General features: G+C 43.3%; 1 protein-coding gene across 2 annotated transcripts in view; it reads left to right on the top strand.

Annotated features, from left to right (window-relative positions):
- Nucleotides 1-17617, top strand: part of map3k5 (mitogen-activated protein kinase kinase kinase 5) — a 69495-nt gene that overhangs the window by 24547 nt on the left and 27331 nt on the right. For both annotated transcript variants that reach the window (XM_076037640.1, XM_076037641.1), the window contains exons 4-9: nucleotides 1050-1243; nucleotides 3900-4068; nucleotides 5453-5559; nucleotides 13550-13720; nucleotides 15908-16020; nucleotides 17325-17484. In XM_076037640.1, the coding sequence (XP_075893755.1) occupies nucleotides 1050-1243; nucleotides 3900-4068; nucleotides 5453-5559; nucleotides 13550-13720; nucleotides 15908-16020; nucleotides 17325-17484 (914 nt within the window). The remainder of the gene's footprint in view (nucleotides 1-1049; nucleotides 1244-3899; nucleotides 4069-5452; nucleotides 5560-13549; nucleotides 13721-15907; nucleotides 16021-17324; nucleotides 17485-17617) is intronic.

Genomic DNA, 17617 nt, shown 5'->3' with positions numbered 1-17617 from the left:
CTTCCTCCCTTTAAATAAAAGTGAGGTTTCACCATTTGCAGCAGCTGCAAAATGCAACATTTAAAAAGTGAGGCTGAATTCTCAACGTTAGAAACAGGCTGTTTGCAGTTTACCGGGGTCGGTCAGTATTTCTGTGACCCACCTGTCGGGCTGCACCATTAATCGTAAAAAAAATAATAAAATTGCGACCGTTCTGAATGGTGACGATTCGGGCACGTTTTCTTCATTCGGGACATCGGCTGCAAGAAAAGAAGCGCTTCTATTTTTTCCTGCAACGTTTTCATTCAGGACACCAACAAGCGCTCCTATGTGACAACACAACAATGTGCCTGCCACGTGATGCAGAACATAAGTCTGTAAACGTGTGAAAATGCTTTGAACAGAAGATTTGTTCAGCCAAGCGTATGACCAACAAAAAAACAAAAAAACACTGTCCTTGTGACGGAAAAGGGATTCAGTTTCAGAGAAGACGACCCGCGTCAGAAGAGCGTTGCACGCAAAGATTGTTTCGGCTTAATCGCAACATCGCGAGGAAATGCTACAAATGTATAGTTGTACCACCTCCAAACATTGCCACAGTGCACAATTTGACAAAGCTGTAAAGACTCGCTGAAGTCGGAAAATGTTGACCGATTCAGAAAAAGAACAGTTTTATTCTACTCCGGTGTACGCTAAGGAAGCTTGAGTACCTCTCTCTTCATCTTTTTTCTTTTCTTTTTTTTTCTTTTTGCTTCTTTTTTACCGTCAGATGTTGCAGCTACGACTGCGTGCGATGACCAGAGTTGATGTGCCAATCTTTCATGAAGTACTATTACGTTCTGTGTCCTATTCTTTTGTTACGGACAATAAGTGTGATCAATGTTTATGGAATAGATAATATAGAAAATATATAGAATCTTGATCTCAATTCTAAACAAAAAAAATTGTTTATTATTATTTTTTTACCTAACTAACTGAGTTCGCAGTAGATGATAAACTTGCTTTCTAAACCGCAAATGCACGCGCAACTCCTCTTTTTTCCTCAACCGTCCCGTCTCCTCCGTCCACAGACCTGCTCGGCCAACTACAACTTCATCCCCTACATGGTGACGCCCCACAACAAGGTGTACTGCTGCGAGAGCAGCCTGATGAAGGGCCTGACCGAGCTGATGCAGCCCAGCTTCGAGATGCTGCTGGGCCCCATCTGCATGCCGCTGCTCGACCGCTTCATCCAGCTGCTCAAGGTGTCGCAGGCCAGCTCGCAGTAAGTAGCCTGCAGTGCTTCAGTCTCTCACACACACACACACACACACACACACACACAGACGCGGAGCGATTCTGCCAGAATGAGTTTGGGCTCCAAAGGTGGTGAGGTTGTGTTAGCGTGTCTGGGTTTTTTGTCACTACTTGGTGATTATACCTGGAAAAAGTAAAATTGCCAATGTGATTAACGTTTTTATACAATTTTAACTAAATAGCCAGCATACACCATGGCAGTTCTCCAAAAACTGTGTTACATATGGAGCCAACACAGCCAACCATCATGATAATACAGTGGTAGAAAAAAATTTGTGAACATCTTTTGCATTTGTGTGATACTGTGTGTTTCGCTGAACTTCCAAGTGCAGTCACCGACATTTACCCACATGTTGCACGTCCACTGTTCCATCCAGCTTGAAAGTCACTATCCCTTGCAAAACAGGTACAAGAACCAGAATAATTTAGTTGTCATCTTTTAATATATCGCCTAATAATAAACAACAAAACTATTTCCTTTGTCTGTGCGCTTCTGATGCAGCCAAAACCCTTGAAACACAAAAATATCGTCTCGCAAATATTTAATGACAATAATTGGGATTGAGTTTGAAGTTTGAGTATTAAGGGTGTCCAAAAACTTTTTTCCCACTCTTATAGATATCTACAGAACCCTTATGTGTCTTTTTATACTTGGCTGTGGATTAGTGTTTATCTTTTATGGCTCACAGAGAAGCTTATGCATTGAATGTAGCTACTTTATTTAGCCTTAAGCTTTAGCAATGTCCTGGTCCTGCTTCTGCATATTTCAGACAGAACAGAAACTCCTCATAAACGGTCCTCGAAAATCCACTCTAATAAATCAGAGCCTAATAACTCACTGAAGTATTCACCGATTCAAAATGAGGCAAAACGTGATAAATCAGGAGGGGGGAAAAAAAAACACATTACCTTAAGCCTCATCATAATGAAGTCTTTCTGCTGTACGGGACTGAACAGAGGAAGCAGGATGATTTTATTGAACACTGGACTTGGGCATTTCGGCCCTTTAACGGACAAAGGAAGCCTTTTCATACGAGAGAAAGGGAATTAGTTGAAGAAACCAAAGGGTGCGTCATCCATTCAAAGCGCTCTTGCTAACGACTAACAAAGCACGCTGCGCGCCATATCCATCATGTTCGCGCATCGCAACAACTGACAGAATTACACCTCGTAATTCCCCCTTATTTTACAATGCAGTTGAAATTTATATCTCATTGTAATGATAATAATAATGGCCTCCTCAGTTGCATGAGCAGTGTTCTAGTGTCTCCTGCCAGCAGCCAACGGCAAGAGGCTGCTCGCTGCGGCTCGGCTCCAGGAAGTGTGACTCAGGTTTTTAACAGCCAGGAAAGATAAAATGTGGGCACTTTCATTTCACCCCGAGAGCGAGTGTGTAAGCAGAAGTGTTTTCAGCGCGGCCGTCGATGGATTTTCAGCCGAGGTCCGGATCTGCGATGATGGAGGAGAGTCGTGCCGTTTATGCGAAGATATATAAATAAATATGTCCTGTAATGGCTCTGGCTCCTGTGAGATTAAGTGGAAGCACATTTTACCTGCAGCGTTTTTGCAAAAACCTGTGCGTACACTGCTAAAGACATTTGGAGAGAGAGAGCATGAGGTTGTTTTTTTTTTTTGCAGGATTGTAACCTTTTGCTTGGATAAACTAAATATATGGCTTCTAGACAGTGGCAGAGGAGGCAGAGCTGGTGGTTGCAGAGGTTAAAATGTTGGGCCTCGCGTCGGCAGTGACCGGGATGTGACAGGATCAGGAAGGAGTTCATCCAAGGGACAGCGGGAGCATGTTAGATGTTTTCGAGGTTAAGCCAGAGAGGCCAGACTGAGGTGGTCTGCAGGAGACGGTGAATATATCAGTGGAAGGATGCTGAGGTTGGGACCTGGAGACCTGGAGGAAGAGCAGGGAGGAGATTTGTGGAGAGGATGCAGAGTAGAGGGTTAAGTGGAGGCAGATGATTGGCTGTGACCACTCTGCCTTTTACTCGTAAAGGGAACAGAACAGCCCAAAGGCCAATAAGAAGCTCTGATATACTTGAAGGTCCAGTGTGTAAAATTTGGCTTGATTTATGATTTTTATATTGGTAAAAGGTTAACATACTGCAAATAAATACATTTGAACAGTTTATACTGACAGAACAATTAAAACTTAAAGCTGCAAGCAGCGTTTGCGGGACTTAGCCTATGTGGCGGCCGCCTGCCGACGACGTCAGTTTTCCTACCCTTAGAACGGTGCTCATATAAGAACATACACAGAGCAGCAAGGGCCTTGGTCCTATTTAGCTGCCATCTTGCACCGCCATTTCTTTAAGCAAGCCTGCCTGACAGTGGCCGAAATACGAAACATGCTGTCAGGCAGGCTTCCTGAGAAAAAATTACACAGTAATTTGTGGCTGCAAAAGCACTTCACAGCCACTTTGAAATGCAACCAGTTTTGAAAGTTGTAAACAATTCACTCAACGTCAGTTTTGTTAGTCAAATATAGCCGCAACTGCAAAAAATGTCTGCCGAGGTGGTAGGTAGTCTATCGTTGTCATCCATCTCTATCCATCCATTGAATCAGTACAATTCAATTTGTGACTGAGACCTCTGCCGTCTCGCCCCTTTCGCAGCCAGTACTTCCGGGAGACGATCCTGAACGAGATCCGCAAAGCCCGGGAGCTCTACACGGGCATGGAGCTGGCCGCCGAGCTGAGCCGCATCCAGCAGCGGCTGGACAACGTGGAGTGCCTCTCGGTCGACATCGTCATCAACCTGCTGCTGACCTACAGGGACATCCAGGTACACCTGCACTGCCTGCCGTAGCGTCGAATGGGTTGAATCATTTTTTTTGTGCGCGAGAAGTTTTGCTTACTGCCGTTTCACCGAATGAACGGGAGAAATAAATCTCATTCTTAAAAACATTGTTAGAATGTTGTTGTTTTGTCTGGATAGATATTAAAGGTCAAGTGTGTAAAATTCTGCTTGATTTATATTATATATTATATATTTATAAGCTTAATATACTGCCCATGGATACATTAATAACGGTGTATACTTGCAGTACAAGAAAAGATATTTGGTTTTCCTGGCCTTAAAATGGTTCTCGTATGTATATATATGAGAATATACATAGACCAAGGGTCTTGCTCCAAGTTAGCTGCCTTCTTGCATTGTCATATTTCTAAGGAAGCCTGACGTTTTCTTTCAGAGAAGTATCTTAAAGGTTCAGTGTGTAATATTTGGCCTGGCTTTAACATTTTTACATTGGGAAAAGCTTAATATACTGTCCATAAATACATTAATAACAGTGGATACTCGCTGTACAATATATGTAATTTGTTTTTTCTACCCTTGAAATGGTTCTCGTTTAGGTATAAGAATATACATATGTCAAGGGTCTTGCTCCCAGTTAGTCGCACCGCCATATTTCTATCCAGCCCACCTGACAGCACGTTTCTTAATTAGGATGAACACTCGCGTCCTCACACAAACCAAGTTCGAAGAATGTAGATGAGGTATCCAGGTCTGTGTGGGCAGGCCAGGTAGGTCGCTGGCAAGCCTGGGAGACAGAGGTGGAGGGCTGCAACAAAGAAGAAGGTGGACTAGGTATACAGGTTTTGGGTGCGCAGGCCACCGTAGCTCACTGGCAAGCTCAGGAGGGGGCAGTGAAAGACGCTGCAATCTGAAATGTAACCGTTTCTTCTGCAAGATCTCCAAATATTACACACTTAACCTTTAACCTACCAGATGTTCTAAAAGTCAAGCTGCATTCAATTCAAACCCGCTTGATCTCACAGGCTAAATATAACGCTGCCAGACTCACGTGGTAAACAACGAGTTTGCTCAAAGTGGACGTACAACAGGACGGACGATCATGTCTCCGACCTTGAGCGTCCGCCCGTCTCAAACGTTGCTTACTCGCTCCGCTCCTCTGGCGCGGCACTCGCCAGTCCGAATTCTTCCCACTCAGCACAAGCAGCTCTCGATCCTCATAAATGATTCATTTGAACAACAGGCGTCAAGGACGGCGTGAATTATTTAGCGCTCCTTGGGTATAGTTACTATGTGGACAGATAGCAGAAACATTGTTTGTGGGAGTTGCGGGATCAGGGGGAGGGGGGGGGGGTTGTCGGCCAGGGGTGCGCTCGCCGCTCGGTGACCGAGTTCTGGTTTTGTCATCTAGGATTACGAGTCCATCGTGAAGCTGGTGGAGACTCTGGAGAAGCTCCCGACCTTTGACCCCGTGGCGCACCCCCACGTAAAGTTCCACTACGCCTTTGCACTGAACCGGTAAGTCGGGGCTCGTGACTTCAGTAAGCCGTTTTTTACTTGTCGCATCAAGTGTTGTGTTATGTATTATGTTGTCTTATCACCAGCAACGTTTGTTGTGCACCTCTGTTCATAGGAGGTTGTCACGATGTTGTGCCCGGCGGAAGTGCGTGAGACAAAACTGTACCACAGGATATTACGTATGGTTGCTGCAGTTTAAGTTGTGTATCATTTGTAAAAAAAACAATAACACTCGGCGCTGCGCGAGACAATACAGTGGTGGGAAAAAAACGTCTTCGGACGCCTCACGCATTTTTGATTCACTGTATTGCGCAGACGATTCAGCAGGACGACGCCCCCTGGCAACACGTCCAGAAGAACTACAAGAATTCAGTTTTCCTGTTTTGTCTTATTCACAAGAAACAACAAAATAATTTCCATTTGTGTGCCTCTGATGTAGCTAAACCTTAAAATCTTAACGGGGCCCGAAAACATTTTTCTCGACAACAGCCGTGTATTGTAAGAATTCACATCTCCTTTAGAAGAACGACCTCAGAAAAAAAAAGTGTAGAGCAGCATTCAGAACTTTCATTGTCACACAACTCACAGAAAACACAAAAGGTACAAATTGTGTATTCATATGTTGGGAACACTATACTACCTGTGAAAATCTCTCTTCCATCGCCAGAGGCTCCATTTCCAAAGCTTTGATTTTCTTGTCAGACTCCAGCAGAGCAGCCACTCGGGATCAATTAGCCAACTTTTGGTTTTTTGGTTGTTTTTTTTTTAGCTTTGAAGCAAAAGAGGAAATTACCTAAAAATTGACCTTTTAACCTAGCTTAGCATATTGTAGGTCTTCGGTTGACATGGAGGCGCAGCTGTCATTGCATCACCAGAACGTTGCTCGTTCAATCATCAGCGCCAGGGCTCTTTCTAGCTCGGATTCCCCCCCCCTCTCTCTCCAGGTCCTCCAGAGACACTCGCCCCTGACTAATTTGCAACTTGTCAGTAGGTGTGAGGCTCTGCAAAGAACTGGCAACCTGCAAACGCGGTGCAAACTTCACCTTTATTCCAAGACGCTATCGCGCATGCGATCCTGAGACCCAGAGTGAGTGAAGGAGAGGTGGCGAAAGAATTTGCTTGCACGGAATACAGACAGGCTTTGAATTAAGGTCGCAGTAGAGGTGGAGTAGAATAAATTGCACCGCACCTGTTACAGATCACAAAATCCAGTGGATTAGTTTTGCATTCACGTCTTTTATTGCCACAAATGAATTGTGAGCTCGATGCAACATTTATTTTATCCTGAAAGATGCTTTTTTCATTCAACAAATGAGATAGATACATACATACATACTGTACATACATACATACATACATACTGTACATACATACATACATACATACATACATACTGTACATACATACATACATACATACTGTACATGCATACATGCTGTACATACATACATACATAATGTACATACATACATACATACATACTGTACATACATACATACATACATACATACATACATACATACATGCATACTGTACATACATACATATATGCCTGCATGCATACATACATACTGTACATACATGCATGCATGCATACATACAGTACATACATACATACATACTGTACATACATACATATACGCATGCATACATGCATACATACATACATACATGCATACATACTGTACATACATACAGTACATATATGCCTCCATGCATACATACATACATACATACTGTACATACATACATACATACTGTACATACATACATACATACATGCATATATACATACATACAGATAATTACATATCTACAGATAGATGTATAAATGTATAGATATGTATAGATAGATAATACTAAGCATTTGGTTAAATGTTTAGTAGCTTGAGGTAACCAGATGAGTAAAGTGAAGCTTTGTTAAAGACAGTGGGGATGTGGCCGCGTTCCCATCCGCTCATTTCATGTCGACTTCCTGTGGTTTTCTGTGGTACCGCTGCCTCAGATGCTATCAAAGCCTGCTGCTATTTATTTTTTTCATATTCATCCGTCAGCAAAGCATCGCCTCCGGAACCCAAGGAGCCAGCTTGTCCTCCGTTGTGCGCCTGCTGGTTCCCTTGCCTTTTTTCTTTTTTCACGCAACAAGTGCTAACAAGCGAAGGCGCCTTCTGTCCTCGCGAGGGTGAGGAGCCCCCCCCGCCCCCCGAGGTCCCAGAGTTTAGACGTCATGGAGTGGACACAAACATCTGTGGGAGGTCTCTCGATGTCTCCTCGCCCACTCAGCCGAGGCGGATGAGTCACTGAAGCCGTTTTTGTGCTTGCCTTAATTATGTCCACCGCCAACATGTCTGCCTACACTGTCAAAGGTGGATTTAATTCCGACTATTGTTTTTTTTTTGTGTTCTGAAAAATGGGCAAAGCGCTGCGCCGGCATTAGCCGACCCAGATGCTTTCACAGGAGCGTATCGAGTCTGTTTGTTTGTCCATTTGGATGTTTCATAATTACGATTCGATCCGCGACTACAGAAAAAAACGTTTATTTATTTATTTATTTTTATCGCGCAGTGTTGTGTAGTTCGTGTTTCCTTGGGAATGCTGTTACGGGAATCTGTGCCCTGATGGGGAGCTCTTGCAAAAGCTTCAAACTTGCTAAGTTTTCAACTCCCATCAGAGGGATTTATGTCATTGTGTGTATTGTACAGTATTTTGTAGTCCTTTTTTGATTTGTTTATTTGTTTCGTATTGTGGAAAGTGCCTCCACGGCCAGTTATTTCCATTATATTTATGAATAACATGTTACAGTGGTGGTCCATGAGGGCCAGCGAGGTCTTTGCTGCTGCCCTAAAAATACTCAGAAATGGGGAGAAAATAAAAATCCTCTCAATATGGTAATAAAGTTGTTCTCCATAGTCTCCAAGTTGTCTTCATGTCATATAATATGGACTTGGTTGTGCTGCTGCCAGTGTTGTACATTACAGTAGCATTTTTATCCAGTCATATGTCTGCTAGCCTTTGTTGGCAAGTTCTCTGAAATCTGCCCGAGTCCTTTGGACTCATTGTAGGTCCCTGTCCACTATAAGTGAATGGACCACAGTCAGTTGCGATCAGCCAATCAGATCGTGAGTCTGCGATGCCAAAGCCAGCTAGCTGGCTGCACGCTAAACCTCACATGTACGCGTCCTGTGATTGGATGAGCGCTCGCGAGAGCCTGAAAGACTGAACTAAACCCGGAGAGCCATTCATTTGCTACTACGATGACTCCACGATGTCTGAAGGATCGTGTGAAGATTCAGTTGACGAATCATCTGCAATTTTATAACAACGTTGCGGATTTTGCATATTTTACTTACATACTTATTCAAATTTTGTTTGACTGAGGCCTTAAAAATCAATGTTTAGGTTTGAGTTGTCAATATTGATTGGTATTTTTTTTTTTAGGTAGGACGGATGATGTCACTGAACGCACAGACAAGAAATTTACGGGCGACCACCATCAGATTTATTTCACTCATCCGAAAAAGCTCAAAGAAACTATTTGTAAAGGCTCCTCTGAAAAAAGGGAAAAACGGCTCTGAAGAGTCCTTTAGTCACGTTGCACGTTAACTTCTTCCGTCGCTAGCAGGCATGAGCTCACGTTTTCCTATTGTTTGCCTTGGGCAACAGTTGACCTCGATCTGTCCTTGATGCGCCGCGATCTTCAACCGAGCTCTCGCTGAAGCTTGGCGTGACCTGAAAACATATTTTCCCGTCACGTATGCGCTGATGTCTTCAGCAGCAGCAGCAGCGACTACTTGCAAGCATGCAGCCTGGAGATATCACATCCTACTTTTGACTCAAAACAACTGACGTTATGCAACTAAAACCAGCTTGATTCGATTCAAACCGCAGCTCGGCAAGATGGTTGAGAGAGTTTGCCAGTGAGCTACGGCGGCCTGCGCACTCAAACCTGGATACCTCGTCCACCTTCTTCTTCGTTGGTGTATTTCAGGACGCGAGCGGTCACCCTAATGAGGAAATGCGCTGTCAAGGGGGCTGGATTGTCCACACAGGCCTTCCTTAGTGGTGTTGTATTGTTGGCGAACAATTCGTCCAAAAAGAACACTTTTTTTTTTTAACTAATTGTATTAAGTGAACTCGATCACTTAATAACTTAAATGGTTTCTGTAGCACTTCCACCATTAATTTGGATTATGAGCCATGTCTTTGCTTTGCAAAGAATCCCTGTGAAGCTACTGACCAGTGCGGCAAGTAATTGTCAATTCTATAAAACAACAATTCATTGAGCTTTAAATCTCTCATTATGCATGAGACAGATTTCAAATGAGACAAATACTGTAATATCAACACATCGTGTGTGTGTGTGTGTGTGTGTGTGTGTGTGTGTGTGTGTGTGTGTGTGTTATTGCATCTGAAGAAAATCTCAGAGTGAACGATTCATTTTCGTGAACTGATTCTAATGATTCGGTTCTTTTCAATGAACTGGTTTTGACGTCACTATTCCCTAGAAATATGGCGGTGCAAGATGGCAGTTAACTGGGATCAAGACCTTTGCTATATTTATATTCTTATATATATATGTATGAGAACGTTCTAAGGGTAGGAAAACCAAATTACTTGTATTTTTACTTTTAATTACATTTTTACACATTTATTTATTTATAGGCAAGACATTAAGCTCCTACCAATATAAAAAACAAACCAATATAAATCAAACCAAATATTACACACTGGACCTTTATGTGGGAGTAATCTTAGTCTGATTTATGTTTCTCTCTGTATTGTGTATCTGTATTTGGGTATTATTTATTGACAAATAAAGCACGAACACCCTAAGAAAACAGTTCCTGAAGCTTCACAGCAAAACTTTGCCACAGCAAAATAGGTCATTGATTTTGGCTCCTTTTCTCCGTGTCAGGCATACGAGCCTTAAATCGCTCAGTCACGAGCGGAGGACGAGTATAACCTCCTCCCAGATAACCCATCTGTGGAGGGATGTGAGCGAGGAGCAGGTCCCCTCCGGATGGTCTCCATGGTAATAGCTGTCAGCCCGCGTGTTCTATTTAACCTTCACGGCTGCGGAGATAAGCCAGCGAGGGAGTGCGTCTGCAACACGTGGCGCCACAGCGAAGCCACTTGTTGCTGAAGTGTGCATCTTGACACGTTCACTCGTTCCCGCACGCGTCCTTTGAAGCGCATAATGGCGTGCTGATGTCTGGGTGGGTGGGCCTGGAGCTAACGGTGACGTTAGCTAACATCAGCAACTGAGTGGTGTACGACAGTCGGGCGTTTTGCATGCTGTACGGCGGCATAAGAGCCACCAGAGGCTTAACGGTGGACATCCATTTCTTGGGGTGAGAGGGTTCAGCCGGTTAATGGCAGGGGTGAAAAGGTGAAAATTACCGAGGTAACATCTGTAGATATTTCAGGGCTGTGGAGGTTGATTGACAAACATGGAGAAATTTGCAGATTCATCCTTCTTTTCGAACTAACTAATCAGCACCTATTCTGATGTAGATTTTGTAATTTGTGTAAATGTCGTGTTTTATTAAGAGATTAGAGCAACAGGCTTTTCCCAATTTGATCATGAACCTTTTAAAATTCTGAGTAGGAGAGCGTCAAAGCTTCACAGTTGCTTAAAAATCAGTTCTTTTTAACGAGGCACAAAACAAGGTCCACACTTACTGGTTGAAAACAAATTTATTCTACCGGTTTCCTCCATCCGAAGTAGCAGACTTTTGGAGCGGAGCCCTCCAGCTTCCCACTTTCTCGGTGGATAATCCACATCCTGACATCTGTGCAATATTAAAAATTATAAGTCAACTGAGGAGCGACAAGGTTGCAAAGTGGTTAGCACAGCCACTTCACAGCAAGAAGGTCGTAGGTTTGATTCCGGGCCTGGGACCTTTCTGTGTGGAGTATTGTCCTCATTATGCAATATGACAGCTGGGAGAGGCTCCAGCAGACCCCCGTGACCCTGAGCTCATGAAGAAGCGAGTATTGAAAATGGATGGATGGATGTCAACTGATTTGAATTGACACATTTGACACGCATAGAAAAGAAATATAATTTACTTTGTGGTTTGATGAGTTGGTCCACCAGTTCATCGGCTGTATTGACTGATATGAATGGGAAAAATAAGCGCTGTTCTAAAACCGCTAGAATAGATAGCTAGCTAGCTGGCCTGCAGCCATAAAGAAGCTGGGTTTTAATGTAAATCTCCATTTCTGTGTTTAGGGAGTCTTAACTGCAAATGAAATGCCACTTGATTGCAGATATTCAGTCATATTTTTTATTCAAAATTGTTGTGAAAAGTGAGAATATTTATGAATCGATTCAGTGGATTGAAATCCTCCTTGTTTACACCAGTGAACCAGGTCTCATTAAGGTTTTCTTTGATGAAAAAGTAATACGAAAGTTTGATGCGTGAGTATTATTTTTTTTCTCGTGTGGTGTGAAGTTATAAAAACAAAGAATATAAAAGCCCTAATTGGTCTACAGTCTCGCTCTCACTCACTCTCCAAGATTTTTTGTTGTTTCTCTATTCATTTTTTGAATGAATGAATTATTCTCCAATTATTATCAAAGCAGAGTCCTGAGTGGGTTTTTTTTTTCTTACTCTTTTTGAAAAATAAAATCTCCAACCTCCCAATGATCCACTGCAATGAAAGGGCTCAGGAGTGGACAAGCATGAACATATGAGCAATCCGTCAGCCATTTATAGCCATACGTCCAGTCAAATAAAAGCACGTTGTTTTTTCATGGGTGAGACCAATTCTTGTTTTTGACCAGGATGTACAAAAGTATAAACGAGTTAAACTGGATATCAGTAATACTTTTAACCTCTTGTTAAGCCTTTACCCTTTTACTTATTACTGGATATCTTGTTAAACCTTTACTCTTATTACTGGAGTCTCGATGATGTTTGTACAGACTTACACTTGCAAAGCTTTACAAATTGCAAAATTTAATATTAGAAACCTCATGTACGCGTTTTTTTAATCCACTGCATTTTAAAGGAACACAATTCTGTACTGTATTCCGGCTCTGAACTGTACATCTATCCATTGCCCTTATCCTGTTCTAAATTCCATCACTTTCATATGCGTCATAAATGTTGTGCAAAGGGGTCCGTGACAACTTTTATTTGCTCATTGTCGAGTGAGTGCTTTCCACAACCTCGCTGTTCCCTCGATAAAAGAGCGTCGCTGCACACTGCACTGGACTGGACTGGACTGAACTGTGGCATTTTCACAAGGCTCGGGTTCAGCTGGGTTTTTCCACAGTCTCTGCTTCCACTGCAAATCGATCCAAGATCTGATTTTCTTTTCCTCTACGCCATTTGTAACTATTATAGTGGTATGTAAACCAAGTTTAGGCTGGTATCGTATGTCACCGATGGTGATTTCCATCGTGAACAGTTATAAAGTCCCACTGATTGTTGTGTGCCGAAGGATGCAAAATTTTTCCCCCGCATTTAATCCATCCCATGAGCAAGCGGTGAGCATCAGCGCTGACGTGCTCTTTTTCTGTCTCTACATGCATCCTCAGAGTCAATATTTGTATATTTATATTCTTATAATATTTTGCTCATTTTATGTATATGTATATATATACATATATATATGTATATATATGTATATATATATATGTATATATATAAATATATATGTATATATATATATATGTATATATATAAATATATATGTGTATATATATATATATATGTGTGTGTGTAGAAAAATGTATATGCATATACATATATATGTATGTATATATGTGCATGTGTGTATACATATATGTATACTTATATATATTTGCATATACATATGCATGTATTATGTATGTGTATATATGTTTGTTTGTTTGTACATATATGCACATATGGCACATATGTTTGTTTGTTTGTCCATTGTACTTTATGAAATATTAAGAAACTTCCTCTGGGGATTAATAATGTGGTCGTTTTGTTTGTGAATGTGACGATTGCAGGAGGAACCTTCCTGGTGACCGACAGAAGGCCCTGGACATAATGCTGCCCCTGGTGGAGGGCGTGGAGCAGGTGGCCTCCGACATGTACTGCATGGTCGGGCGAATCTACAAGGACAAGTTCCTGGAGTCTCACTTCACCGACACCCAGAGCAGAGACAGTGGCACGCACTGGTGAGCGCGCTCGTGTGTGTGTGTTTGTGTGTGTGTGTGTGTGTGTGTGTGTGTGTGTGCAGGGTGATCAGTATGTGCGGAGTATTACCGTAAAAACAAACATCTTCCATTGCATTCTGGCCCATGTATAAATAATGTGGCAAGACAGGTTCCTCTGAGCCGTCTGCCACGCAGGATTAAGAGCTTAATGTCAGCAGTGCGACGAATAAAAGATGTCCGTAATGACGGGTTTTTGCAATGACACCACCTATTGTCCCCGCTAAGAGCGATAAGTGACTCGAAAGCAATCCAGTGGGCCATAAGTCTGCGACTGGCTGTCACGACATCACACAAAATGGGAAGTCTGATAACGCATGAAAGGAAGTGCACACGCAGGACAATGAGATTCTAGGGTACCTTCATTTCACTCCTGACTGTTTTTTTGTTGTGTTTTTTTGGATTTCGTGCAACTTTACCTCCACCTGTCGCTTGGGCAAATATATGTTTTGCCTCTCCCTGTCTGTCTGACGTCTTTGTTTCTGTTTGCTCTTTATGGTACGTTTGTTCACATCCTTCTTGCTCATCAAGCACCCTTTATGTCCACATAAAGCTGAACAAACAAATTAAAAAAGCTCTTTGATTGGCCTGAAATTACACTGTCAACAAGGCGAGAACAGGACAGTTTTGTTTTTTTTTGTGTGTGTGTGTTTGTTTGTTTTTTCTCCCCTGAGCTAATGAGCTTGTACAGTATGGAACTCTGTACAAGCCTGCGAGGACTTTGTTCCTGCCGTGCACAGATTTGTAACATCATTTGTGCTAAACTAATATAAAGTAAAGTTGATGAACAGTCGCAACTCAAGAGATCGTGCGCAAGCGTACACACTAATGCAACATGAACATCAACTTAACTTAAAGGAATTTGATTATTCCGAACCTGTTAATTTTCAGACAAGTGTTTCGGTATTTCTGTCTACCAAGTGAAAGAGGAGCTCAACGTGGAAGTGGGATTTCATCAAGGATGATCTCTGAACACTCTTTTCATTTGATGTGTGGCGATGGAGAGGCTGAATACGAGGCTAGACAGGGATCTCCAGGAACTATCATGTTTGCAGATGACACTGCGGTGTGTAGCGAGAGCAAGGGCGCAGGTGAAGGGATGGACCGGAAAGGTGTGAACAAAGGTCAGCCGCAGTGAGACGCGTGCGTTTGTGTGAATGAAAAGGACCCAAGCAGGTCACAGTGAGCAGAGACAAGATTTTTGAGGAAGTAGATTCTGAGGCAGTGAAGATTAAAGGGTGGATTTTTTTTTTTTTCTTTTGAGAGTGAACAGGATGAATGGAATCAGTCATGAGGACGACGGAGGGACAGCCCGAGCTTGGTAGATGCTTAGGAGATAAAGCCAGAGAAATTGAAGTTAGTTGGTGTCGAGACAATAGAGGCGGCTGCAGTGGGGAAGGGTTTGATAGAGGCAGGCGAGTGGCTGTGGCCTCCCCTGAAGGGAAGAGCTAAAAAAGACAAGAATAAAGTTGCAGTGCAGCTTGATGGATTAGATTTCAAGTCCATGAGCTTCAGAGGAGCCAACCGGTGTCCTTTTACTAAAACTGTGCTTAGACCACAGAAGAAGAGCAGATGGTGACCAGGAAGTGACAGTAAGCCTGGAAAGAGCTGGCAGATGAACGTCACGTTGGTCCACTTTAGGAGTGATTGGGTAGACGGTCCAATCGTCTTTTAAAGCCGATCTTTGAGCTGCCTTTCGTCTCCCTTTTTTTTCACAGATTTCATTTTTTTCTACGGCAGCTGACAGGGCCGTTCGCACAATCAGGTGTCTCTGGCGTCTCTAAAAGCTCCCAAGGGTCACGGTGTGTGTGTTCGAGCAGGCTGGAAGTGAACTTCAGATCGAACATGCTGCTCATTTACGGAGCGTCCCGTCTGGCACTCGTTGTCGCCGCCATGTCGTTCACTTGGCAGAAGCCTCCAATAACATCCACAGACCCTTCCTCAGCAGATTGCTCATTAAACAAATGGAATTTCCTCATCGTTCCGCTAGGGGAACGTTGAGCAATCCCCACTCAATATGGCAGTAATTGTTTGGGGGGTTTTTTGAAACGTTGTTGGGTGTGGGTTTTTTTTTTTCTCCCCCTGACATGGAGGATGTCTGGAAGCTTGTGAAGGAAGGCTGGTTAATTCTCCCCTTCCCATGTCTCACAGGTTCAGGAAGGGCTTCGAGTCGGAGCCCACCCTGCACTCGGGCATCAACTACGCCGTTCTGCTCGTGGCGGCCGGACACCGGTTTGACACGTCTTTCGAGCTCCGCAAAGTGGGTGAGTGAAAGTTAGGAGGGCGTTCGGCGAATCAGTTGATCCGCCTCCGTCTTCTGTCTCTTTCAAGCCGCTTGTGTAACCGCAGTTGCCAGGAGGAGAGCCTCTAAAATCTCTTTTAATGGAAGTGGCCAATGTATTCAAATTCTTTACATCAGTAAATAGCCATTATTGGATGCCGACACTTTTAATAACTTTGACCAATGTTATTTTCTACATGGTTCTTTTTCCCAGTACTGAAAACAACAGTGACCCCAAAGCAATATCGTCCACTTTTATATTGAACTGCACAACGAGCTGAGATCAAATTGCTCCACGTCAAGCAACAACTATAATAGCAATAATAAGTGAATTACTTCAAACACAATCGGTATCTTTTAAAAGATTGTAAATACATAAGCAAGGGTATTTTTTGCTAATTAAAGGAGTACAAAGTGCAGATATTTGTGTGCAAATGTGGGGAGTGAAAGTGAAAAGTTGTCAGAAAAAAGAAACACTCATATAAAGCACAGATACCTGACAAGTACAGTAACAAAGTATTTGTACTTGACAAGTACAAATGCGCTGTCATAAATACTAGCAAACCACCAACTAGCTAGCTAGCTAGCTAATGGATTGTTTTGCACCGTGTTCTAATTGGTCTGCTGAACTTGACGGTATTAAACCGATGCTGTTCCCAAACCACGGGGGAAATATCTGGATTTTAACAGGTAATTATTTCCCTGTGCGCGCCAGCTAGTCGCTCATTTCACCTATGTGCACTGCTAGCTAGCGCCACCGACTTCATTCTTTTGATTTACTTTACCCTTCAAATTAGATTGGCGGGGGGGGGGCAAATAGCGACATTTGCGAAACTATGCAGCCACGTAGCAACTATGTAGAACTTTGTCCCCTCCTGCTTTGCAAACGAATGCGTTTCTTAAGCCCCGGCTCGGCTCCACATTCCACGCGTTGTGCCCTGGAATCTGTGGCTCAGAGGAGCTGGAGAGGGTCAGAGCAGGGAGAGTCGTCGTGGGAATTGGCCCGCAGCTCTGTAAACTGTGGCCTCACGCTCCGCGTAGAACCCTCCGCACCTCTGATTGGTTGCTAGCTAGCAGAGGAACATGTTACAGCAGCTCCCCATCGGAAGAGGCCCGGAGCGTTCATCACAATTGCCTTTCTGCACAATGTAATTAAGTATCATTGCTCTCATCCCTCTTTGATTTTATTGTTATTATTTTCTATTCAAGTAGTGTTGCCACAGCCTCTTTAAAGTCTGAGAATCTGAGCTTGGGGGGAACAATGGTCTGCACTCTGCTGTCTTCCAGGGGTGAAGCTGAGCAGCCTGGTGGGGAAGAAAGGCAGCCTGGACAAGCTGCAGAGCTACTGGGACGTGGGCTTCTTCCTGGGCGCCAGCATCCTGGCCGGCGACAACATCAGGGTCATCCAGGCCTCGGAGAAGCTCTTCAAACTGAAAGCCCCCATCTGGTGAGAACAGGGATGAAGCTTCTCACAAGGGGTTGGGGGCGGGGGGTGGAGCGTTATTTCAAAGTGTTTGTCATTTTTGTTAGAATCTGCAATTGTCATCTGTCATTGTGAGCGCTTTTTAACAGAAAGTGTT

The sequence above is a fragment of the Nelusetta ayraudi genome, unplaced genomic scaffold (assembly GCF_046127955.1).
Source record: "Nelusetta ayraudi isolate G7.1 ecotype Tasmania unplaced genomic scaffold, CSIRO-AGI_Nayr_v1 ptg000052l, whole genome shotgun sequence".
NCBI classification, from domain to species: Eukaryota; Metazoa; Chordata; class Actinopteri; order Tetraodontiformes; family Monacanthidae; genus Nelusetta; species Nelusetta ayraudi.
This window is presented reverse-complemented; position numbering and strand designations above follow the sequence as displayed.